This window comes from Hyperoodon ampullatus, assembly GCF_949752795.1.
Source record: "Hyperoodon ampullatus genome assembly, chromosome: 14".
NCBI classification, from domain to species: Eukaryota; Metazoa; Chordata; class Mammalia; order Artiodactyla; family Ziphiidae; genus Hyperoodon; species Hyperoodon ampullatus.
The window spans coordinates 50,391,389-50,418,399 of NC_136927.1; the positions used below are offsets into that span (position 1 = coordinate 50,391,389).

At 42.5% G+C, this 27,011-nt stretch overlaps 1 protein-coding gene across 2 annotated transcripts; it reads right to left on the reverse strand.

Annotated features, from left to right (window-relative positions):
- Window positions 1-1,466: 1,466 nt before the first annotated feature.
- Window positions 1,467-27,011, reverse strand: EIF4H (eukaryotic translation initiation factor 4H; the record flags this gene model as incomplete). Of its 2 annotated transcripts, XM_079719188.1 has the most annotated exons (7): window positions 1,467-1,649; window positions 1,740-1,877; window positions 6,203-6,262; window positions 6,570-6,666; window positions 6,751-6,815; window positions 8,852-9,039; window positions 26,953-27,011. In XM_079719188.1, 7 exons carry the CDS (start codon window positions 27,009-27,011, stop codon window positions 1,510-1,512), a joined length of 747 nt encoding a protein of 248 aa, XP_079575314.1. In that variant the 3' UTR covers window positions 1,467-1,509. The 2 variants fall into 2 exon arrangements, with proteins under 2 accessions (XP_079575314.1, XP_079575315.1); XM_079719189.1 differs by lacking the exon at window positions 6,203-6,262.

Consider the following 27,011-nt stretch of genomic DNA (forward strand, 5'->3'; position numbering starts at 1 on the left):
TATTTCAGAAGCAAACATGACAGGTGTAAGGAAGGAAAGGAGGGAGAGTTCTGTAAATTGCTGAGACCTGGTGACAAAGACAAAGTAAGAGAAGCCGAGGATGGCAGCTAGTGAGGAGCTCCTTTCTAAGCACACTGCGTAGGCCAGCCTGCCCTCGGCCCTCCAGTCATGCTGGTGAGGGTCTCTCTTTGCCGGGGCTCTAGCTGACCCCGAACTGCTCCCAATTGGATGAAGTGGGACTCGGGTGCTAAAGAATTTGTTCACACAGAGGTGTTCAAGCTCAAAAGCTGCTGCCTAGGCTGGGTGAGCGCTAACACTGTATGTGGGAGTGAACGTCCTAAAGCTGAGAACTAGTGACCTCAAGCCACCTACCAGTTATCTGACAGCTCTGCCTAGTCAAATTCTCAATTCATCAAGTGAAAGAGAGTAAAATGCCAGATTCTAGGCCCATTCTTTCACTCTAAAATTAAGGGATGGTGGGAAGGGCAGTATCTCATTATTACTTATATCAGGGAACAGATAAACACAGGGCGTGATGCAGAACACACGACAACAGGGGTTTGAGAGGAAGCAGCATCCGCACTAGGAAGTGAGCCCAGCACCGTGCTACCACCTGCCGTGCCCAAAGCACCTCTGCAGCCAGCAGAAAGGAAACTAGACAGCAGTTTGTCACATCCAGCCACAGAGGAGCCTCTAAAACGGCCGGTGAAAGAAGGGAACCGGTTTGGACACGGTGTTGAAAGAGCAATAAAGCATGTGAACACAGCAGTGTATTCAATTTATCTCCTATGTGCACACCCCACCAGCAGTTCACATTATCCTTTTAGGTTTTGCTGTTTGAAATGTGAGCCTATTCTCCCATCTGGGGAGGGAGTAATGGAGTCAGGACTATCTATAAATAGTTACAGGAAGGAATTTGCAAAGATCAACAGATATTTTATCCTTGTTTTGAAAGCAAGGTGTCCCAAATTCTGTATGTTGATAACAGCTGAATAAAAACAAGATGCTATCCAATTTGTGACGTTTGTTTTTCTTGGAAGCCACAGCAATACAGAACTCAACATGCAGGTTGCTGAGAAAAATCAAAGGAAACACCCAGTGTGGCTAAAGGAAAAACAGAAAAGCAGAGGAGAGAAATGAAGCAGCACTTCAATATAAAGAACTCCCGCATGGCAGCTGCCTTTGTCCCTCTAGAGAAACTCATGTGCTGGAAGGAAACAAGGAGCGAGAAGGAAAAAGGACAGAAGGAAAATAGGAAAGGAGTGGCAGGAAGGAAAAAAAAAAAAAAGCACAAAACAGGCACTAGGTAGATACAGCAAAGCCAAGAATGTACTAAAAACCACTTGTTAACTGCTGACATGCACTCACAAGCTCTGTGTTTCCATTGTAACAAAGGAGGACAAAGGTCAGGCGCAGGAATGGTAACTGCAGGACTGCCGGCCTGGGGGGCAGCCAGGCTGTGGTCTCGCTCGAACCCCCCCCACATCCCATTCCCTCCCAACCGCAAGCTCATTCTTGCTCCTTGTGAACGACTTCCTCTCTGGGCCTGGCTCCCCCGAAGATAGCAGAGTTGGGGTTGGCTACTTGATTGAGGGGCGTTGCAACTGTTCGAGGTTTAAGCTGGAGCCGTGGTCTCTGTGCTCTTTCCTCTGGGGGAGGGAAACACAACATGGCTTACAAATGTGTCACGAAAAGACACCCTCCAGAGCTCCATTTACACGTTCACGTTATTGTCATACCTTCTGTTGGTTCTCTGAAATCCATATTGGACCCTCGAAGGGGAGGGCCATCTCTGAAACGACTTCCCATTGGGGGGCCTGTTCGCCGGTCACCTGGGCGACTCCCTCCCCTGCCTCCTAAGAAGTCATCCCTGAAGCCTGAAGGAGGAAGATGACATTGAATTATCTTTTAAACTACTGTCTCAAAGCCGATAACATAGCTTGTGCGAATTAAGTTTAATTTTAAATTCTTTAGTTTGTCCAGCATCAAAAGTGCATACAAAATGAGTCCAAACGTGAATCTGTTGGGTAATTTCAATGCTAACAGACTTCTAAAATAAAAAAAGAATCTTAGGAGAGAAAAATAAAACGAGCTGTAAATTCTTAGCTTGCAGGAAAAGTCCATAATATTCTAATATGGCTTAAAACAAAAATGCTCAAAGCACATTTTATTGTTTTCTAATACAATCTATAGTTATTAAAAAAGACAAACCTGAAATTTAGAAGTTACAATTTAGAACACAAAATCAAAAGAAAAAAGCTAGATATGAAGACAAAATAAAAATACAAAGTCACCTCTGGGTGACATTCCCCATTTTTCTGTTTCTGCTGTGATTCGGGTGTGGATCATTCTAAAAGCAAAGCACCTGTGTGTAAACAAAGCTGTGATCAGGCCCACTCCCTTCCCAGAGAGGGCGCCAGAGAGCAGGAACCGCAGACCCAACCCACACCTCCTCTGGCTGCAAAGGTTCCCCCCCCCCACCATTCATTTGTGCACCGCTAAAATAATTACCAACAGAAGTAAAACTGCATCTCATTTAGAATTAAAAGTAAGTTGCAATTTGGACTTCCCTGGTGGCGCAGTGGTTAAGAATCCTCCTGCCAATGCAGGAGACACGGGTTCGAGCCCTGGTCCGGGAAGATCCCACATGCCACAGAGCACCTAAGCCCGTGCACCACAACTACTGAGCCTGCGCTCTAGAGCCCACGAGCCACAACTACTGAAGCCCGCGCGCCCAGAGCCCGTGCTCTGCAACAAGAGAAGCCACCGCAACGAGAAGCCCACGCACCGCAACGAAGAGAAGCCCCCGCTCACCACAACTAGAGAAAACCCACGCGCAGCAACAAAGACCCAACACAGCCAAAAATAAGTAAATTTATATTAAAAAAAAGTAAGTTGCAATTCTCATCAGTGTGAAGAATGTTTTCTCAATGGACTTTAAGAACCTTAAGCAGTTTTGTATTTAACTGAAAGCCATGGGGGGAGGTTAAGATAATTAACCTTTTAACAGTATAACCTATTTAAGTTAACTTTCAGTAAAAATTTAAGAAATAAGACTGTAATTAAACAAATGAGCTTGCCCCCTCTGTTTAAGCACCTGAAGGTGACTGTTTTTACTCACTCCAAGGATAGTGCCATTGCTCAAAGCTTTGTAAGAACTTATCCTTGAAGAAGGATCCTGAGCTTGAGAAATATTCTTCTACTAAATAGTTGATTCCCATTATTCATAGATTTCACGTTTGCAAATTTGTCTACTCACTAAAATTTATTTGTAACCCCGAAATCAATACCTGGGGCCTTTTGCTGTCATTCAGACATGCACAGAGCAGTGAAACATCTGTCACCTGACACATACATTCCCAGCTGAGGTTGAATGAGCCAACACTCTGCCTTGTCTCAGCTCAAACGGTAAACAAGCGTCCTTTTCACAATCTATTTAGTGCCAGGCTTTCTGCTCTTTTGTGTTTTGTTAGTGATTTTGCTGTTAAAATAAAACAGCACCCAAACATCATGCTGAAGTGCTGTCTAGTACTCCTAAGTGCAAGGCTGGGATGTGCCTTGTTAGAGAAGCCTCACGCAGGCATGAGTTACAGTGCTGTTGGCCGTGAGTTCATTGTTAATCAATCAACTATATATATTAAACAAGGCGTCTTTAAACACAAACACATAAAGCAAGGTTATGTATTGAATGGCTGACAAAAATATGACCAGAGGCTCACAGGAGCCTATGTATTTCCTCTATGAGCGATGGCTCCGTGTCCGCCAATTTGGTGTTTGCAGTGGTTTTAAAGAACCTAACTACTGTGAATATGGAGAATCAACTATCTGCAATGGTGGGTTTTTTTTGTTCTTTAAGGGCAGCAAGGAATTTTTAAATTGATCAAGTTATCTGAAACTCAGTTCAGAGACTAAATCGAACAATTTCAATTTTAACAAAACAAGTAATGAAAACAATTCTAAGAAGGTTTAGACCAACAGGAGCACTGCTTTGGGGGAAAACCCATTTTGGAAGCATATAATCAAGTATAAGTTTCTTTACAAAATCTTTTCTATCAACCAGAGAGGATACACCATTCATTAAACAAGCTTAATTAGTATTCAAACATTTAACCTGACATTTCCCCAAAACTAAACTGTATGTACCTTTCCACGTTGATTATGAAAGTAAAGTTACTTCCCTTTTAATGAGATTAATTTTTGCTACTAGTGTTTAGCATAAAACAAATCAGCTCACACCCACACTGACAAGGAACATAAACACAACTGCTACTTTGTCCAGGTTCATGAGACAAAGTATAGTGAGGGAAAAAAAACCCCCCAAACCCAGTGTACATTAACATTAAGTGACCACCTCATTTCAAAACTCTTATGATATGAGCGATGGGAAGATTATGAGGGGGGAAAAAAAGCAAGGTTTGACACTAACAATTATCTTTTCGTCAAGTTTGATGACAGATTTCTAGGAGGCACACTATTCATGAAAATCTTCTGAGCTTTCTTTACGAAGTTTAGTTTAACACACTGCCTAGGGACTTCCCTGGTGGTCCAGTGGTTAAGACTCCGCGCTTCCACTGCAGGGGGTGCAGGTTCGATCCCTAGTGGGAAACTAAGATCCTGCATGCTGCATGGCACGGCCAAAAAAAAAAAGATAAAAAATAAATAAAAACACACTGCCTATTTCTGGTTGACAGGGACTTTCTTATTTTTCTTCTTTGTATTTTTTTTGTACTCCTTGAAAAAAAAATTTTTTTTACAATGAGAGTATGTCATCTAAAAAAAGGCATTATTCTAAAGAGTAAAAAAGGTCTACCTATACAAATAATGTATATAGGCCATACCCCACCATGTGTGCACTGCTGGTTTTAGATTACCACCAAAACACTGTAGTTTACACTGGTTGGTGGCAAGGTAGTTTCTCTGGCTATGTTCACTGTATGTTTTGCTTCAGAGTCAAAAAGCCCAAGCTAAGCCAGTAGTAGAAAGACATCAGTTCCTTTGGTAACCTCCAAAGCTGTGAGCTCACTGTACTATTTCTACAGTACTAGGAAATGCAAAACTGGCAGATTGGAGACCACCACTCATCAAGTCACTAACTACTACACCTGAGGTGGCTTTGAGGTGACATCTGTTGCATTTTTCAATCAGAGACTAGCTTATACATAAAATTACAGGTTTACTGGATTATACTGTACTTTTATGAATAAGCTCATTTCTGATTGGCTATAGGACTTATAGGAATTAAATTATTCAACAGATATAAGCAGTAATCTGTTTAGCTAACGCAGTACTGGAATGAACTTTTAAAAAGTTTCGACTCACAAGACCAGTTCCTCCCATACTTACCAGTTACTTTCTACTGATTTTTGTTTTGATTGGGGGGGTGATGGGGAGGCGGGCACTAATGATCTCATCTTATGTGGTGGCAAATGCAGAGATAATCAAGTTTATAGGAAAGAAAACAGACTTGTGTTTCATTCTCTACCTTATGGTTACAATGGGCATTTTTACCGTATGAATTACCTTCATAATTTAAAAAAAAACAAGACATAAAGAAATGTTTAGGAGATCAACCCTTCAAAGCCTGGCATGCAAACTGACCTCTTGAGTTGACACAAGGAGGCACCCACTGGTACGCTTTGATGAGTTAAGAAAAGCAATGATAAAGTGGATTATGTCCACTTAAGGGATAGGGGCTCCATGCCCTTTAAGAAACAAAGAGGAAAAAAAAAAAAAAAAAAAAAAGAAACAAAGAGGTCATCAGGACTACCTATTAGCATCTAAGAGGGAGCCACCAGGAACCATTAGTATGAGGCTTTCTGTAAGCTTCTAGAACCTTCAGACTTCTAGAAATAATAGTACTTCTATTCATGCCATACACACAAGCACCATCAAGGGGCTCCCCTGGGCTAAACCCTGGGAAAGACTCAGCATGAGACACAGGCACATATAAGAACAGTAGACTAAGAAAAGGTAACAAAATAAGGCGGATCAGTCCAACTTGCCCACGATGTGGAAGCTTTCAAGTCCTACCCCAAACATTGAGGTTCTAACAGAGGCTTATTGCATGCCTGGGTACCTTTTAGGAAAGTTTCATTTGTGAAAGGAACTAAAGTAGTCCGGCCAGGCGGGCTACTCACAAGAAATGTACAACAGCAGCAAGGCCACTGAAAAGGGTAAGTGGTGATACTTTAAATACTGATACCGGAATTGAAGTCATCCCGGGAATCCCATCCACCTCTAGATTCTTGAGAGCCACCCATTCCTGAGGATACACAAAAAAGATAAAGTTGAGGTCGTATCATTACCTTGCTGCACAAACATGGAAAAATTCATTGGGAAGACGTACAACTCATGTGATGGGAAGTTCAATGAAATTATGAGTTTTTGCTGCCAACAGGAAGGAAAAAAACCCAGGCTTGCAGAAGCATCATCCATTCTTTCTAAGATTTTACACATTTTTAAAAGCTCATATCAGACCTACGAGATAAGAGTTCTTCTGGTAACCTTCAAGAGCTGTAATCAGTGGGCATACAGCAAGTTTTATGTTCAGTTGTAGAAGAACCAATCACCTCTGTCATCTGGTCCACCTTTCCTGAATCCAAAGCCGCCTTTATCTTGTTTTCTGCCTTCTGCAATGTCCACACGAAGTGACCGGTCACCCAAGAGCTAATAAGTGGAAAACACTGTTAAGTACTGGCAAGAAAAAAAACTCAACTACTAACACCACAGAGAAAACCTGAATATACTTACTGCACCATCGTATGTCAAGGCTTCCTTAAGGGAATCCACTTCATCAAATTCTACATAGCAGAATCCTGTAAGAGAAAACAAACCCCGATTTCCTCAAGGAATTCCGGGTTAAAGATAAGGTGGGATCCCTGTCTGTACCATTTCCCTACATCATAACTACCACTTCTGTTGCATCTAGATGGCAGCAGACTTGCAGAACCTGAAAGAGCATATTTTACTTTCTAATAAATAGAACTTGACTGGTATTCCTCCCTCTTAATTATATTTTTTCCCCTCTTAATTATATTCTATCAGAAAGTGCTAATCAAATAGGTACTGAAATAGTAGCTGTGTTTTTATAAAGCTTTATGTTTTAACCGTAATATTAAAACCTTCCTTGGGTCACTGAAGAGCTGTTAGTTCTGACTTCTGAATGACTTTAGTATAACCTAACAAGGGCTTTAAGACACAGCCTTCAAATTCAATACCAAACATGCTTTGATGGAACAGGCTGAGGGTGCCATTACTTCCTACTCAGGTAGTTGGTATAAAATTTGTTTTACAAAGCTAAAAAACATACCCTCGGCCACAAGCGTATCCTCCTCAGGATGCTAATTAATTAAAGACAGTTGGCCTCGGTGTAGCATGCTTTATTGACAACTTGAGTCTCTAACGCTAGATTCTGACACAGGCCTGTAAGCAGAGGACACTCCAGGCAGAAGAAACCACACCCTCTCTCTCACCTCCAACCTCTGAATAAGCTTTTCCTTCTACCTGCAATACTCTTGTCCATGCTGTCTCGGTTAAATCTGGGTTAAGCACTCCCTCTGCCCCGTATGCTCACACCGCATCCTGTATTACCACCCTCCCACCCCCATCCTGTATGATGATTACACTTCACCTTCAGAGCCCACTAGACTGCAAGTGCTTCTAAAGCCTGGGTCCAAACTTTTCCTGTTCACCATTTGCTTACACAAAGAATGTACTGCTTGGCTGTAGAGTTCCCCGTCCTCCACCCCCAACCATACTCCACCTCCACAACCATGCCTTTTCCCCTAAGTGGATTCAATGCTTAGAAGAACTGAGAAAACCACTTGTAAGTTCAAAGAGGCAACAAGAGCCTAGTCACTCCAGAGCTCCCACTCATCTCACACTCCAGAGCTGCCGAAATGAAAGATGCCCTTCTATGAGACCATCTCTGCTGCTAATGACTCAGCCCAAAGCCTGGCTTCACCCACACATTTTTACCTTAAATTTGAATTCCTAATGCTTCCTAGCAGCGGGACTTACTGCTCCAAGCTTAAATGATACATTCTTTTTCACTGTTTGATCACTTACTATAACAAGACTCCAGGTTCTTAAGTCAGAAAGCTTTCAGAACGACAGAACTACGGAACCGCTCTGCTGAGCAGCACCCCTGCTTCTTCTACAGCCCCACAGCCTCTGTGTGCCTTTCATGGATGTACTTCTGGGTAAATAAAGCAAACCAAATGCCCTTGTATCTGGCATCACGCACTTAAATACAGGGCACATTTCCCTTCAGGAAGCCTTGGAAGTTGGACGATAATGCCCATCTGGTTCCTCATGCTCACTCCTCTGCTCAAGAACCCGAAAGACTAACCTACAGACACAACTTTATCTGAAATTTGAGCCAATCATTTCCCTAAACACATGCTCTGAAGTCACAAATGTACAGTGACAACGAGTACTGGGTTACCTTTTAGACTTCATAATAAACTAGATTACAGTAAAACTACCCCCTAAAAATGCATGAGTCGGCCAAGGTGATATGCACCTGAAGAGTCCTGAGTTTTATCTGTTCATTTCTTTCCTGGTAACTCCCTTTCTGGCAGAGACAGGATTGCTATAGAGGTCAGGAAAACGCCAGATTTACTTGGGCATATGCCACATATTTCTACAAACTAGATTATGTATAAAACATTCCCCTCCCCAAATAGAACTGAAGGCCTATGCGTTAAAGCGCTAATAAATGTTTATTTCAACTACTTGGACTGGGCAAACGTTCGGAACACTTTCATCGAAACACTTTCATAATTAGAGCCCTCTGGTTTAGACCCTCCTCCCCTTACAGTAATGCACAGTAAAAATCCCCCAAACTCACCTTTAAATTTGTCTGTGTCTTTGTCTCTGACTAGCCGTACACTCCTTATGCTGAGATCCTTAAAGATAGCGTCTATGTCGCCCTGCACCGTATTAAAAGGTAGATTTCCTACATATGCTGTGTAGGGGGGCTCTGTGGGCAGCTCCTTCTGGCTACGGGAACCATGGCCACCAGCACTGCCACGGGACCTAGGAGGGGAAACAGACAGGATTCAACTCTGCCCATGTGTTCTTGCCCCAGAGGGCCAAGGAAAATGTCTCCCACTCAGCCACACCACCCAGGCAAAATAATCCTATATAATGTATACAGTAACATCTCCTTGAAATAATAGTATTCCAAAATATTTATGAAAAACATGCCTATTTCTGGATGACAGAAATGTCCACAGAAACACAGAATCTCTGTGAACGTATATTTCCCTGGAGAATCGAATCCCAACATAATATCCTCCTACAAACAAGTGGTTCTCTCCTACTCACTAAGAATAGGAGAGGGGCCTCCCTGGTGGCGCAGTGGTTGAGAGTCCGCCTGCCGATGCAGGGGATACGGGTTCGTGCCCCGGTCTGGGAGGATCCCATATGCCGCGGAGCGGCTGGGCCCATGAGCCATGGCCGCTGGGCCTGCGCGTCCGGAGCCTGTGCTCCGCAACGGGAGAGGCCACAACAGTGAGAGGCCCGCATACCGAAAAAAAAAAAAAAAAAAAAAAAAAAAAAGAATAGGAGAAAAGGACCTAAGCCAATGCCCTCCTTCACACCCGATAATACTAACACACACAGAAATGGAGTGTCCACTTATTACCCTGAAGCTGAAGTTTAACTCATTCACAATACAACTGTTTCTTGCTGATTATAGATAATATGTTCTAATAATTTTAGATTTTGTGCAGCAAGTACTATGTATTGTACATACTACTCTCCACTCCCCCATGCACTACCTCACTGGGTCCTCATATACAAGGTGCATATTACTAATTCATTTAAACGTCAATGCCATTTCCTCAGCTAAGTCAAGAGGTGTTTAGCTTGTCCACGGTTACAGAGCTTAAAAGTGGCAGGACCCTGACTCCACTATGTGATGGCTAATCTGCATAGGCACCGAGCTCTACCACATACTTACTCCACCATATAATCTTGAGGAGTAACTCAATTTCCCTAAGTCTTATTTGGAAAACTGGGTTAATACTAAGAGAGACCTTGAATTATTGAGAAATAACATTTGGTGCGTCATATACTGCTTGACACATAGTACACATGTGTAGAGTAACAATGACCATAATAACTGCCATCTAAGACCTGAAGTTTACCATGTTTTATAGATAATTTAAAAACAAATGGGATCAGCTTCCCTGGTGGCGCAGTGGTTGGGAATCCGCCTGCCAATTCAGGGGACATGGGTTCGAGCCCTGGTCTGGGAAGATCCCACATGCCACGGAACAACTAAGTCTGTGCGCCACAACCGCTGAGCCTGCGCTCTAGAGCCTGTGAGTCACAACTATTGAGCCCACGTGCCGCAACTACTGAGCCCACACGCCTAGAGCCCGTGCTCCGCAACAAGAGAAGCCAGCCACTGCAATGACAAGCCCGAGCACCGCAGCAAAGAGTAGCCCCCACTTGCCGCAACTAGAGAAGGCCCACGCGCAGTAACGAAGACCCAACTCAGCCAAAAAAAAAAAAAAAAAAACCACACACACACACAAAAAACAAACAAACAAATAAATAAATGGGGCCACGGGACTTCCCCCTGGTGGCTGAGTGGTTAAGACTCCGCGCTCCCAACGCAGGGGGCCCAGGTTTGATCCCTGGTCAGGGAACTAGATCCCACATAATGCAACTAAGAGCCTGCATGACGCAACTGAGGATCCCGTGTGCCTCAACTAAGACCCGCTGCAGCCAAATAAATAAATATTTTTTAAAACAAACAAAAAAACAAATGGGGCCATTATACATTTGTCAAAACCCATAAAACAGAATGGACAACACCAAGAGTGAACACTAATGTTAACTATGGACACTGGGTGATAATGACATTGTCAATGTAGATTCATTGATTGGAACAAATGTACTACTCTGGTGCAGATGTTGACAGCAGGGGAAGCTGTGCCCCTGTGCATTTGTGAGGGCAGGGGGCATATAGGAACTCTATACTTTCTGATCAATTCTGCTCTGAACCTACATTGCTCTAATAGATAGTCTACTAAATTAATGAATGGGAAGGGGAGCTCTTCTTTACATCAATAAGGCTGTCAGCTAAAAAATGTAGGAGGAATCATGTAATTAGAAAACCACTACTCTGCAACCACCAATGTAGTAGTGACTGATTCAGGCAAGGCTCAAAGGATGCCAAAACACTGATAAAATGAATCTGCCAGTCACTACTGCAACCAGGTAACTGAACTTAGTATCACTAATAATGGGAGAAATTTAAATGTGCCTTCTATTTTGGCACAGATTCTTCAAATATGTAAAAGTCATGAAAGACAAAAAAAGCAGGGGAACTAACGAAATGATAACCAATGCTACATGTGATCTTTGGATCCTGGAACACACAGACATAAAAGAAAAAGCAGATGGAGAAATCTGAATCTGGTGAGTATAAATATTATTGTTAGCATTAAATTTCTTAGGAGTGATTAATTGGTAATGAAGTTAGTAGGATGCCTCTGTTCTCTGGAGAGACAAAGTACTTAGGAGTGAAGTGTCAGGACAGCCATTTATTTTCAAAGGGTTCAGCATAAACCCATGTGTGCATGCACGAATATATAAAGATAAAGCAAGTGTGAAAACTTGTTACATCCACCAGTGTCCATCGTATTGCATTCTTTCAACTTTACTGAAGACTTGAAAAATTTCAAAATAAAATGTTTGCAGAACACAGGAGGAAAAAAATTTAAAAGGGGGAGGTGTTTTTCTTTAAGAGACATTTAAAGCAAAAGAGTCTCCTCACATCGTCAAAAATCTGCTTAAAGTCAACCTTCCTTTCTTTTGGCAGAATATATATTAATACCAGGTCTTCAAAAGTAACTTGATTTTTAAAATTCATATATTGCTAGAAATATCATGAAAGAGATTCCACATCTTGCCTGACACAAATTCCAGATATCTCAAATATTTGATAATAAATACCAATCCTTACGACAACGCTTTTTTTTTTTTTAGCAGAAGAACCAGGCTATGAAGTAATTCTTAGATGACTAAAAATTTTAAGTTTAATTAACTCAGAACTGCTGCTTCCCAATAGAAAAATCCTGCATTCTGTCCCAATACCAGAAAAATAGGCTTACAAGTGAATGTGACTTATTTTGCATTTCAATAACCATAAAACTGGGACTTCCCTAGTGGCGCAGTGATTAAGAATCCTCCTGCCAGTGCAGGGGACTAGGGTTCGAGCCCTGGCCAGGGAAGATCCCACATGCCGCGGAGCAACTAAGCCATGCGCCACAACTACTGAGCCTGCGTGCCACAACTACTGAAGCCCGTACGCCTAGAGCCTGTGCTCTGCAACAGGAGAAACCACTGCGGGCTTCCCTGGTGGCGCGGTGGTTGAGAGTCCGCCTGCCGATGCAGGGGATGCGGGTTCGTGCCCCGGTCCGGGAAGATCCCACATGCCTCGGAGCGGCTGGGCCCGTGAGCCATGGCCGCTGAGCCTGCGCGTCCGGAGCCTGTGCTCCGCAATGGGAGAGGCCACGACAGTGAGAGGCCCGCGTACAGCAAAAAAAAAAAAAAAAAAAAAAAAAAAAAAAAAAAAGAGAAACCACTGCAACGAAGAGTAGCCCCCGCTCGCCACAACTAGAGAAAGCCCGCGCACAGCAACAAAGACGCAATGCAGCCAAAAAAACAAACAAACAAAAAAAAAAACAAAAAAAACCCCCAAAAACCACCAACAACAAAAAAAACCCCCATAAAACCTAAAATATTTTCAGTAAGATACTCTTTGGGACTGGGTACTGAACATATAAAATACAGTATAAACACTTGGAAAACTGTCAAAACAGGGGACCAACTATAATTAAAAACACTTTAAATTCATCTACTCAACATTTATTAAACATCTAGTGGAAAACAACCCCTTGTCCTGGAGTAGCTTACACCTGAGTAGCACATATAAAACATAAATAACTGTAAATGCATACATGCATGTTTGTGTTTACATAGATATGTAAAAAAGCAAAGGGCTACAATGATTTTTTAAAAATTCAACATGAAGGTGAGGATGAAGAAATGATAAATTTGGCAGGTGTCTATTTGATGAATCAAGAAAATGGAGGTAGGAAACCTTGCTAAAAGGGCACATGAGAACTTCTGTGGGGTGCTGGACAGAGGACTGAAAAGACAGGGTCAACCGACCTCTGACTGAGTACAGAAAGCCATGTAAGCAAGCCTTGATAAGGACCGCTGCCCAGGTGAATGCTACTGAGGGGGGGCACTAGCAAGAATGCAGTAGGATCAGAAGCCAGCTCTGGCTTTGCAAAGATAGAAGAATCCTGCTTCAGGCAAGCAGTACTTTAAGAGCTGGAGATGTGGAAAGAACTAACCCAAGCCCATCAACTTGCTCATTTCACCCTAGCCTCACAAAACTGCCAGTGGCTTAACACTCCAGATTTTTTCAAGACTCACAGATGCAGTCCTAAATACTGCCCTACCTGATGTGGTCAGTTCTACAGAACTTGAGTGGTTTTTAGCTTTTCGTTGAGTAGTTCACTGAAGACATTACAATGCAGTGGGACTGGGGCCAGCCGGGTAGATTTCAATTTATTCACTCTATGAAGAGTCTACAGTGTGCCAGCAACTTGAGAGACAAGGGTGAAGAAGACAAACCCCAGAGAATGCATATGGACGTAATAAAATGATACATTCTGTCATCAATCAAAAAAAAATGTCAAATGTCAGAAGTTCTTTGAGCTAAAATTCTTATGAGATACTTCTGACACTAAGTTAAGTTTAGAGGGGACTATTACCTAAATAAGCTATGTTACATGAAAGCACTTTCTAAAACAGGTTAAAAACACAGAAGACTCACCTGGCACCTTACTTAGCTTGGTGTAGGACCTCTTCCAAATCACCTCTGTACCTCGGTTTTCTCATCTGTTACTTTATAAATATTTCAAATTTCTATGTTATAAAGGAGTTTGAAATTGACCATAAAAACACTTCACAGAGACTGATTGCTTTATAAAAGTTTAACAACAATTCTAAAGTGTTATGGGTAAATTAAACACGCTACAGAATACACTGCTCATACAGAAGGAGGCTGACTAACAAGCCATGGATGTAAAGCAGGCAACAGATGAGGCAAAGCTGCAAGCCTGGGCACACACCCCCACCTCCCCACCACCTTGCAATTCAGAATAGAGACCTGAAGGGCTGTACTGCAAACTCCCAGGCCATATCGCTCCCACTGAGCAATGGGCTTGCCCGCTCATTACTGTTGCACATAAGGACAGTCTATTGATTAAAAATAAAATACGAAAGTTTTTTTTTTTTTTTTCCTTTTGTGGTACGCGGGCCTCTCACTGTTGTGGCCTCTCCCGTTGCAGAGCACAGGCTCCGGACGCGCAGGCTCAGCGACCATGGCTCATGGGCCTAGCCGCTCCGCGGCATGTGGGATCTTCCCTGACCGGGGCACGAACCTGTGTCCCCTGCATCGGCAGGCGGACTCTCAACCACTGCGCCACCAGGGAAGCCCCAAATACAAAAGTTTTAAACTAATAATTACATCCTCAGTCATTTAGAAAATTCAACTTTCAACTCCAGGTGTGACCAAAATCACACCTGGAGTTACAGACAAATCACGTTTCTTCACTCAAATCAACAAAGTATCTGAATGTCTATTAAATACAGAGCACCATATTGAGGGCACAAACCTAAGACTTGTTCCTACCCTCAAGGAGCTGATAATTCAGCTAAAGGGGTCCAGGCATCTAGAAAGGAGAAATCACATCCCAAGTAAAAGACTGCAGAAAATTCAGGAGACAGCAACGAGCACTGTCTCTGCAGGGTGGAGCAAAAGGCACTTGGACTCTATTTTCCAGGCAGCAGACAAAACACTGAACTCTTAAGATGATAATGTGTGAATAAGCGAAGATATATAGGAGTGAGAGGAGACTGGAGGAAGGGCAACTATAAGAAAAAAGAAGAGAAGAGATTATTAGGGCTGGGATTAGAGTCAGTAAGTGGATGAAACAAAATTAAGTGCTCAAGACTTGCTTCTGAAGTGTAAAAGATAAAAAATGAAGGCCACATGCTATTATTTCTGGACAAGAATTTTACGAAGATTTCTAGGTGCATTAGACACTATACAGAATTTAAGTACTGTCGCTGTCATTCTTAAAACTTTAAGACCAGTACCAAGATACCATGACTATAGAGTATTAATCTCTCTTTGGTATTTGGAATATTAGGTGCTCTCCCTCTATTACTTCTAGATGATAACTGAGTTAGTTTCATTGGGGCTGATCAACAACTTTGGTCTTTCATGTGCCACCCAGAAACGCTTATTAGCATGTATCACGTGGCTTGAGACACTATCCTAGATCCTACATAAAATTACAATAAGACTGCCTTTATGAGAATAAAATGCAAGTAAGCAACAAAGACAAAATCCTCTGAGCATGCAGAAAGAAAGATCAAAATGTGTAACCTACTTGGTTTCTAGACAATAATCAAAAAAGGTTAGGCTCTCAAAAGCCAAGCCCTTATTTCATAAACACCCTTTTACACTACCTATTAACATCTTACATTAGTAAGATACACTGGTTACAATCACAGAACCAATATCAATACATTACTAACTAATTCATTACTAACTAGTTCAGTTTATTCAGATTTTCTTAGCTTTCACCTAATGTCCTTTTCCTGTCCTAGGATCCTATTCAAGATGCCACATTACATTTTAGTTTTAACTTAGGTTTTAAAAAACTAGCCCAATGGAACTTGGATTAAAGACCCTTCAGTTCCAAGTAGATCTTCCTCTAAGTGTATGTATTTTCCAAGGCCTTTAATTAGCACTCAAAATTAAATCCCTTTATCTTGACAACTGTCATTACTACAGGATGTGCATGAAAGCCTCTGAAAGTTTCTGGTAAACACTGGGGGTGGGGAGGGAGCAGTGTCTATGGTGAATTCTTCAATGAGCCCTATTTCAAGGAGCTCTTTTCTGCTGTGAAGGGGAACTTAATCATTCAATCACATCTGTAAGATATAAAAAGCAATGCAGAGAAATGCAAAGTTGTTCTGAGGCAGGAACTCTTGTCTTGTTCACTGCTTGATCTCCAGAACTATTACAGTATCTGAGACTTAGGGTGGAAGGAATGAAGCCACAGGCCTACCAACTACTTTAGGGTTGCCAGTAACTTCTTCACCAATGTGGGTACGCTTATTTGGAAAAAAATTTAGATTATAAGAGAGGGTTACATGTATTCAGAAGACATCCCCAATTATGTACTTAAGTATTTTTCAAAAAATTTTCAGGCTGTGTACAACAACAAGAAATACATTTTACATCACAACTTAATACATGCATACATTCCTGCATGTTAACTACACAAATTAATTTTAAAAAGCTTTGCCAACAGTACTAACTCATAGTATAATGCACACTATTCTCTATTCTATTTCACCTTAAAAGATGCTTACCAGGACCCACACTAAGTTGATTTCATAATCTCCCAACAGGACACAACAGGCAGTTTGAAAGCCTTGTTTTAGATGAATAGTGAACATGAAAGGGACTTCTGGTTTACACAGTCTTTTAGGGAACTTTTCTTACTGGGAAAAGGTATTTATCATAATGAACTAAAATTTTGGACTCCCACACATGAAAGGAAAGAAATGGGCTTAGTAATTTAATAACTTCATATGGGTGAAAAAGGTTACTCAATCCAAAAGTTCCAGATTTGGGGCTTCCCTGGTGGCGCATTGGTTAAGAATCTGCCTGCCAATGCAGGGGACACGGGTTTGAGCCCTGGTCCTGGAAGATCCCACATGCCACAGAGCAACTAAGCCCACGTGCCACAACTACTGAGCCTGCGCTCTAGAGCCCGCGTGCCATAACTACTGAAGCCCGCGCGCCTAGAGCCCATGCTCCACAAGAGAAGCCACCGCAATGGGAAGGCTGCGCACCACAACAAAGAGTAGCCCCCACTTGCTGCAACTAGAGAAAGCCTGCTGCAGTAACACAGACCCAATGCAGCCAAAAAAAGTACCAGATTTTTCAGAGAAAATGAAATCTTAAATCTCAAGCTATTTATTGGTCCTCAGAAATACTGTCACAAAAGAAATCTGTCTTAAAGGTATGGTGTAAACTATTTCTATGGATTAGTTTTGAACTTCATAGGTTCTTTTCTTCCAAAATAGAAGACTTACTATTTGAGATTTGACATTCCACATACTACCAGCTCCATTTCATTTCACATGAAACCACATTTTCAGGCAATGTTGAATTTGATATGATCCACAAGTAACTTACAACTATACAATTTATTTTAAAACGTAAATTATTTTAGGTAACTACAAACTGCCATAGAGAGACCACGATTTAAAACATAGAATTCAAAAGCATTCAGTCAGAGCTAACAGTTCTCTTCATTTAATATTTGAAAAGTCATAAGAACCCAAGTAACCTGTACTAAAACACATATATGCATTAAAATAAAATAATACTTAATAATTGTTTAACGATATCAAATTTTAACTTGCTGCTACTTCACATGATAGTTATCAGAATTAAGTATATTAAAAGTACCTGCAAAAAAGCTACACATCCTTTCAAACAGCCTTTAAAAACAAACAGTCAAGAGACAAAAAGAGGAGGACCCTATCAATTAAGAGATTTAGTAGACACAACAACCAAATAAACCTTGTCTGGCTCTGATTTAAGTGAACCAGTTGTACATCAAAATGTATGAGATAATTACGAGAACTCAAAATACTTACTGGGCTATTTAAGTTTTCAGATGTGATGATATTGTGGTCATATTTTTTTTTTAAGTTTTTACCTTTGAAACTCATACTGAAGTACTTCCAGATGAAATGACAGTGACATCTAAGACTTGTTTTAAAATAATCCAGAAGTGTGTGGGAGGAGAGTAAAGCAAGGAGGTACAGATGAAATAGGAGTGGTCACTTTAAAAAAACAGTGGGTGGGCTTCCCTGGTGGCGCAGTGGTTGAGAATCTGCCTGCTAATGCGGGGGACGCGGGTTCGGGCCCTGGTCTGGGAGGATCCCACATGCCGCGGAGCGACTGGGCCCGTGGGCCGCAACTGCTGAGCCTGCACGTCTGGAGCCTGTGCTCCTGCAACAAGAGAGGCCGCAATAGTGAGAGGCCTGCGCACCGCGATGAAGAGTGGCCCCCACTTGCCGCAGCTGGAGAAAGCCCTTGCACAGAAACGAAGACCCAACACAGCAAAAATAAATAAATTAATTAATAAACTCCTACCAACAACATCTTCCTTAAAAAAACAAAACAAAACAAAAAAAACAGTGGGTTCCCTCAAGGAGCTTAAGGTCTAGATGGCTGCTAGAGGTATGATGAAAAAAATTAAAAAGCACATAGCTGAAACCATACATCAAACACTTGGAATGACAGTTTGTTAATTATAACATGTTAGAATTAAAAGACATCAGAGAAGTTCTAGTCAAAAAAACGAGCATACGTAAACAGGAAAAAGGAACATATTCTCTGTAAGGAGCAATTCATGAGTAAAAGCTTGACTACAAAAAAAAAAAGGGGGTATGTCAAATATTCTATAATAACTACATGGGAAAAGAATCTGCAAAAATGGATATATGCGTATGGATAATTGAATCACTTTGCTTTACATCTGAAACTAACACAACATTGTAAATCAACCATACTCCAATATAAAACTTAAATTAAAACAAAACAAAACAAAACAAAAACAGTGGGTAATAGGTACATGGGGCAGGTCGTTACACTAGACTCTGCTGTAAAATATTCATTTCCCTCCCCACAATGGGGAAGATAGATGAAACAGAAAAAAGCAAAAATGTTTATAAAATTAAAACTGTGAAATAAATGGAGCCTTGCTTAATGGGTAGAGTTTCTGTTTGGAATGATGAAAAAGTTCTGGAAATAGTGATTACTGAATTGTAATCATTGTGAACTTTAGTACCACTGAATTGTACACTTAGAAATGGTTAAAATGGTAAATTTTGGCTGTGCCACGTGGCATGCAGGATCATCTGAGTTCCCTGACCAGGGACAGAATCTGTGCCCCTGCAGTGGAAGCCCAGGGTCTTAACCACTAGACCGCCAGGGAAGTCCTATAAAATGGTAAATTTTATGTTATGCATATTTTACCACAATAAGAAAAAAAACTGAGTAATGGCTACATGGGGGTCTATATTAGTCTTGACTGCTTATGCATAAAAATATTCAGATTAATCTTTAAGTATGGGATTTCCCTGGTGGCGCAGTTGTTAAGAATCCGCCTGCCAATGCAGGAGACACGGGTTGGAGCCCTGGTACAGGAAGATCTCACATGCTGCGGAGCAACTAAGCCCGTGCGCCACAACTACTGAGCCTGCGCTCTAGAGCCCACGAGCCGCAACTACCGAAGCCCGCGCGTCTAGAGCCCGTGCTCCGCATCAAGAGAAGCCACTGCAATGAGAAGCCCGCGCACCGCAACGAAGAGTCGCCCCCGCTCACCGCAACTAGTGAAAACCTGTGCGCAGCAACGAAGACCCAACGCAAACAAAAATAAAAATATAAAAAATAATAAATACATTTATTTTAAAAATCTTTAAGTATTAGGAAAAATGAGCAACTGGTAAATTCCAGCTCAATCTAGACCATACTGAGGTTCCTCAATTAACAGAAAATCAGTTAAAGTAACAATTCTTTGCACTTTCAGACGGCCTCTAAAAGAGCACCAAAATGTACTTCCTTTGGTTCTGGCTCTGTCTCCCCAGAGCCAAACCTTTCTGGCTGTAATATCCCTGTTAAGTCAAAGAGAGCAAACATGTACACCAATCATGCCATTGATTCGCATGAATCAGGCCGGGGCACCAAACTGCACTATTACTCATGCATTTGCAGTATTAAAAAAAAGGGGGGAGGGGGGTGGATTCCCTGGTGGTCCAGTGGTTAGCAGTCCACGCTTTCACTCAGGTTCTATCCCTGGTGGAGGAACTAAGATCCTACAAGCCTGGTGGCGCAGCCACCAAAAAAAAGCCACCTTCTGCAAAGAATGTTTTTGATAAAGTGGTAAAAATGATTAATTTTATTAAATACTGACCCACAGGTGGCTCCGTTGCGCAATGGATAGCGCATTGGACTTCTAAATACTGACCCACTTTTAAAATATTCCCTGTCACGAAATGGGAATGAAGCACTTCTGCTGCTTACAGAAGTACATGATTATCTCCAGGAAAGGCACTCCTGCAAGTGAGTTACAAGCTGAACTAGCTATTCTTTTCAGGGGAACACCATTTTTACCTGAAAGAACTGACAAACTATGGTTCAGACTCGGATGCTACATAGACATTTTCTTGTAAATGAAGTGAGTCTGTCACTTCAAGGAAAACAACAGTACTATCTGCTGCGAATGACAAAACGCAAGCTTTCAAGCAAAACCCAGAATTTTAGAAAACTTTTTTCTATCGATATAAGCTTGACAGTCTCCCAATACCTGAAATTTTTCTGATGAAACTGATGGGGACATTAATGAACATGATTTTTGACACTGTATAGTGAAATGCTTCAACATTTGGAAGAGCTACATAACTCAGTGAACTGGTATTTTCCAAATGACCAAAGTATCATGTTACAAAAAAAAAAAAATGTACAGCTGGGCTTCCCTGGTGGCGCAGTGGTTAAGAATCTGCCTGCCAATGCAAGGGACACAGGTTTGAGCCCTGGCCGGGGAAGATCCCACATGCCGCGGAGCAACTAAGCCCGTGCACCACAACTACTGAGCCTGCGCTCTAGAGCCCGCGACCCACAACTACTGAAGCCCGCACGCCTAGAGCCCGCGCACCACAACGAAGAGTAGCCCCTGCTCACCGCAACTAGAGAAAGCTTGTGCACAGCAACAAAGACCCAATACAGTCAAAAAAAAAAAAAAAAGCACAGTAAAAGATCCACTCAAAATATAAGATAGATCTATGGATTTTAATGTAAGAGTACGAAAAGTTTATTGTTACAACTAACCTTTATGGAAATTACCACCTGACAAGTTTTGGTACAGTCACAAATAAGAGTATCTACAATTATCTGAACAGGCTATTAAAATAGTCCTCCCACTTCCAACTACTTACCTATGTAAGGCTGGATTTTCTTCATATATGTCAACCAAACAACCTACCTCAAGAGTGAATACAAAAGCAGCTATGAGAAACGAGCTGTCTTCTACTCAGCCAGATATTCAAAAGGCTCCAGGGAATTCCCTGGAGGTCCAGTTGTTAGGACTCCTTGCTTTCACTGCCAAGGGCCCAGGTTCAATTCCTAGTCAGGGGAACTAAGATCCCAGAAGCCGCGCGGTGCGGCCAAAAAAAAAAAAAGGGGGTGGGGGTGGGGTGGCTCCAAAAATGCAACCGATTATTTCAATTAGAGAACAGTGTGCAGAGCGAGGGAGATCACCAGCTACATCTATCCTATATTGGAGTGCAATGAAGGTACTATGTTTTCAGTAGAGAATCAACATACTGAAGCACATCCAGAGGGTCCTATCAAGAAAAACATTAAAAAAACCATCATATGGTTGGCAAACTTAAAAAAAAGAGGATGTTCAATTATTTAAAAAGACAACTTAGACATTACAGCTGCTAAGTGCAATCAAAATCAAGTGGTTGCTTACTTCGTGCCCTGAGTGTGCAGGTCTAACCAGCTGCACAAATGATGAAAAGGCAGAGACACATGGCATGGTCTTCTGCCCAACACTCTTCCGTTTCTAGCGGAAGCTGGAAACTGGAAGGTGGATTTGATCTAGGACTGACTCCCCCCATGCCCCCCCACATCCCCAGCCAAACATTCTGCTTTGTATGTTCCAAGTTTCTGGGAAGACTTCTTGAATTTGTGTAAAGTCTTTCCAGAACACTAAGGTTAATTTCAAACAGAAATATAAAATTTGGAAGTATGCGAAAAAAAAATTTTTTTTTGGAAATCTCAGAAGCATTTAAATATTCCAAGCATGAATTCTGCTACAAACCAATAATGTACAAGAATGAAGTACTTGGGACTTCCCTGGTGGCGCAGTGGTTAAGAAGCCTCCTGCCAATGCAGGAGACTCGCGTTTGAGCCCTGGTCCGGGAAGATCCCACAAGCCACGGAGGAACTGAGCCCATGCGCCTGCACTCTAGAGCCCACGAGCCACAACTACTGAGCTGGAGTGCCACAACTACTGAAGCCCATGCACCTAGAGCCCATGCCCCGCAACAAGCTACCGCAATGAGAAGCCCACGCACTGCAATGAAAGAGAAAGCCTGTGTGCAGCAACTAAGACCCAAAGCAGCCAATAAATAAATGAATAAAAAGAATGAATTACTTGGTACTAATTTACCATACTTATGGTATTACATTATAAATGCTTTATGCCTATAAAATGAAGAGCTTTCCCTTTATTGGCTTTAGAAATATAGACAGGAAAATAAAAACTCACTCCATCTAACCCTCAACAGAAATTTTCCCACTCTAACTCCAAAGGAATTATTTTAAGAATTAAAAAATTATAAATTGGACTTCCCTCGTGGTGCAGTGGTTAAGAATCTGCCTGCCAATGCAGGGGACACAGGTTTGAGCCCTGGTCTGGGAAGATCCCACATGCCGCGGAGCAACTAAGCCCATGTGCCACAACTACTGAGCCTGTGCTCTAGAGCCTGCAAGCCACAACTACTGAGCCCGTGTGCCACAACTACTGAACCTGCACACCTAGAGACTGTGCTCCACAACAAGAGAAGCCCACGCACTGCAACAAAGAGTAGCCCCCACTCGCCGCAACCAGAGAAAGCCCGTACGCAGCAATGAAGACCCAACACAGCCAAAAATAAATAAATTAATTAAAAAATTATAAGTCAACAGCTATCATATATTAAGCACTTTTAATGTACCAGATACTGTGCTGCACAGTTTAACATCTCATTTAATACTCCCCAACAGCCCTATAGAGGAGTTTCTTCTATCTTATATGCAGGGAAAGTGAGGCTCAGAGAGGTAAAGAAACTTGTCCAGATCATACTGCTAATACACAGCCAAGAGGACACTTAAGCTCTGGTCTGCCTGATTCTAAAGCCAGGGCTGCTGCCTGAACATCTGACATCTCAAAGATCTCTTGGTAAAACCAAGTATTTGTGGTAACAACACTTCTCAAAGAGGACAGTGACTTGGACTCAAGCACTGGGAGACTGAGTGGAGAGAAGGATGACAATAAACCCAAACAACTTGCCATTTGACAGGTAAACAGGATTTTAGAATATGCCTTTCAACACCTTTACAGATCCTGTTATAAGTGAAACTAGCTAGCTTTTATACACTTTCTTCCCCATTTTAAGGCTTAAAATATACTTAGAAGTTTAGACAGAGATGCCAAGCTTAAATCCTATAAGACTCAAAGATTAGAATTCTAAATCCTCTAACTGGAACCTAGTAAAGAATATTTAACTTTGTAGCTTAATCAATTTTTAGCAGGTACCATTTCAGCAATATCAATTCTTGCTAATTCCAAGTTCCAATCTAATTCTCAGGATTGATGCTACTTTTAGGTTAAGCACTCAGAAGGCCTTTTGCAGTTAAAAATGTAAAATCAGTGTTACTCTCCACTTTACTGTCAATAGCAAATGAAAAACTGGAACCCCACAAAGATAATTTAGTAAAGTGCAAAACCAAATACATTCAAGATATGGTACAATCAACTCCTGATAATTTGGAATTCTGCTTTGACTTGCTTTCTGAGCAACAGTGCAGTCCCTGGTTCTCTCCTCTGCTGCAGGGGACCATGCCTCTGTAGGCTGGGGAAATAAAGCAGTTGTTCAATATTGCTTCCTGACAACCGTACTGGTTATTACACACAACTACAAAATAAACTTACGGGGAATGTATAATTATTAAAACCCAAGTTCTTGGTTTTTGTTTTTTTTTAATGAGAAGACCCTTCTTTTAAAAAAATTAATTAATTAATTTGTTTTTATTTATTTTTTGGCTGCGTTGGGTCTTCGCTGCTGCACACGGGCTTTCTCTAGTTGCGGCGATCAGGGGCTACCTTCCTTGCAGTGCGCAGGTTTCTCACTACGGTGGCTTCTCTTGTTGTGGAGCACAGGCTCTAGGCGCGTGGGCTTCAGTAGTTATGGCTCGCAGGCTCTAGAGCGCAGGCTAAGTAGTTGTGGCCCACGGGCTTAGTTGCTCCGCAGCATGTGGGATCTTCCTGGGCCAGGGCTCGAACCCGTGTCCCCTGCATTGGCAGGCGGATTCTTAACCACTGCAGGGAAGCCCCTTGACTCTATATTTCAAACCCGCCATTCCTTTTACCTGTGACCCAAGTTGCTTAGAGTTGAGACATCTTATCTAGCTAAGGTGTTTTAGACTAGAGAGAAGTTGCCTTACAAAAGTACCAAACAGGGACTTCCCTGGTGGCACAGTGGTTAAGAATCCGCCTGCCAATGCAGGGGACATGGGTTCGAGCCCTGGGCTGGGAAGATCCCACATGCCACAGAGCAACTAAGCCCATGCGCCACAACTACAGAGCCTGCACTCTAGAGCCCTAGAGCTACTGGGCCTATGTGCCACAACTACTGAAGCCCACGTGCCTAGAGCCCGTGCACCGCAACGAAGAGCAGCCCCCGCTCGCCGCAACCACAGAAAGACCGCTCGCAGCAACGAAGACCCAACGCAGCCAAAAATAAATAAATTAAATAAAATAAATTAAAAAAAAAAAAGTACCAAACAAAGCAATACAAGACCAGCTTTCCATAGATGGTAATCGTCTATAATGCTTAAGCTTCTATCTGAACATAAACAGCACTGAGACATGTACTGATGTGAACATAATTCAAAACTCAAAATTATCATTGAAGAATATCTGGTCAACTATCCTATAACCTTGCTAAATTTCAAAGATTCCAATAACTGTCGACCTGATGAAGTTAAAATAACATTAACTATCTGAAATAGGAAAGCTTTGGCACAGATCGCACCACTACATGTCTAGTCCTCTGTGAAGTTTCCTGACTCACCTGTGACACCGCCTAAAAGAACACACATATTCACCAACAGGTTTTAAAAACTACTGTTAGGCAATCTGGGCAGTATTTCCTTTGTACTTTTACATGAAGATGAAGTGGAAAATTCTGAGAAGGTAAGATGCAGAAGGTGCTTAATAGTAAAGGGATTTTTTATTAGGAAGCTTAGGAGATGTATCATGCCAGCTACTATTCTCTTATACAAGTTTTTGGAGTACATCTGGGTAAATGGTTAGCAGTGTCCTCGTCTTTTGATATTCTGATAAATAAATGGCATCTTAAAAGAGAATTTTACTTTTGATCAACTTCTATTGTTCAAGGCACTCCAACTGTCAAAATTTGATATCCAACAAAAGTCTAACTTGAACACCTCTAGTCACCAGAACAGCTGGTAAATTTGTCAAAAGGCAGAATTAAAAAATAATCATAAAAAAAAATCCCCAGGCTCTATATAATATGACTAACACTGTAGTTCCAAACCAAATAAAATTCCTTGGAGCTGCCTTAATCTGAACTACTCTGTTTAAGAGTTTTCCTGGGTACTTTCAAATGCTTTTGGAAACTAGGAAAAAAAAATCTTAGTTATTAAATTTCGAGATGACTGAAGCACAAATTTGATGTCTAGAAACCTACCCCCAAAGCAGTAACTTTACATGTAATCCAACATCTATTTCTTTTTTATTAGTAAATATAGTATTCTTTGAAGTAACAGGTGGCTCCACCTCCCCCAACTTCCATGTCCCCAACTTTCATGAATGATACTGGGTACACTCCCGCACCCAAACAAGCTTTTATTTGAGCCATTCCCAAACCAAGGTATTAAAAGATCATTCTTCACCAAACAAAGATACTTTTAGGAGTGAAACCCAGGAGACTGGACACCTCAGTAGGTACTATTGTGGTGTTATCCTGGGAAAGTAATCCTTTCTGTAAATCACACAAAGGCCAAGTGTGCCCTTGACAAACAACAAGATGTTTATAGCCTATCTTCTAAATTCTGTATGAGGTAACTTGTGTCTAAAAAGAAATAATCTAGGGCGGGTTCCTGGAATTGAACACCATAAGCTTTTTCTTCACTAGTCAGGGATCTTTCTTTTAAACAAGGTGCCTCAATTACATATAGTCTGTGTATGACCAGAATCAGAACGAAGCTAAATGCGATTCCTTCTCCAGGTCTGGAGAAACCAGGGAGAATAACATTTTCTGCCAGTAGGCAAGTAGCACTTGTCAACAAGGCACTCTGATCTCAGAAAGGACAAATACAATGCTATGATGTGTATGTTCTGGTTGGTCTCCCCCGACTCCGGGGTGAACTGAACTATGCCAGGGCTCCAGCTGCCAAATCCCAGCCTCACACTCGTAAAGGGATGGGAATCGCCCCTCTCTCGGCCTTCCGATCATACCAAGCCCGCTGATCTCCTGGCGAAAGGGGCCAGGGGGCCTGCAGCGCAGGCTGACAACAGGAAGCCGCGGCCGGGACCGGGACTGGAGCGGGGCAGGCCGCGGCCCCCACCCCCGCGCTGCAGCACAGCCCCGCGCTGGCCCCGCCGTACTGGGGGATGGGGCTGGAAGCGGGAGCTCGTCCTGCCGGGCACTCAGCGCCGCTGCGGCCTGGCCCTGCGACCGAGGCAGAGGAAAGACACGTCGTAGGCGGCGGGGGAGGGGGGGGGTGGTGGCACAGAGAGGGATCTGTCCCGCGAGCAGAACCCGGGGAGCCTAACCGCCGCCGCACCCTCCCCGAGCGCGCCATTTCCAGACCCCACTCCTCCCGGTGCCTCTACGAGGCCTCAGTCGGCCCAGCCGGGCCCCTACCGCTCGCCGCCCCTGCTGTGCGCGCGGGAAGGCCGCGGCCCAGGGGCCCCTGACTCCGCCCGCCTCCCGCGCCCGGCCGGGGCCCGCGCACGCCCGCCTCACCCTCTGCCGCCGCCGAAGCTGCTGTAGGCCCGATCGTCGTAGGTATCGAAGTCCGCCAT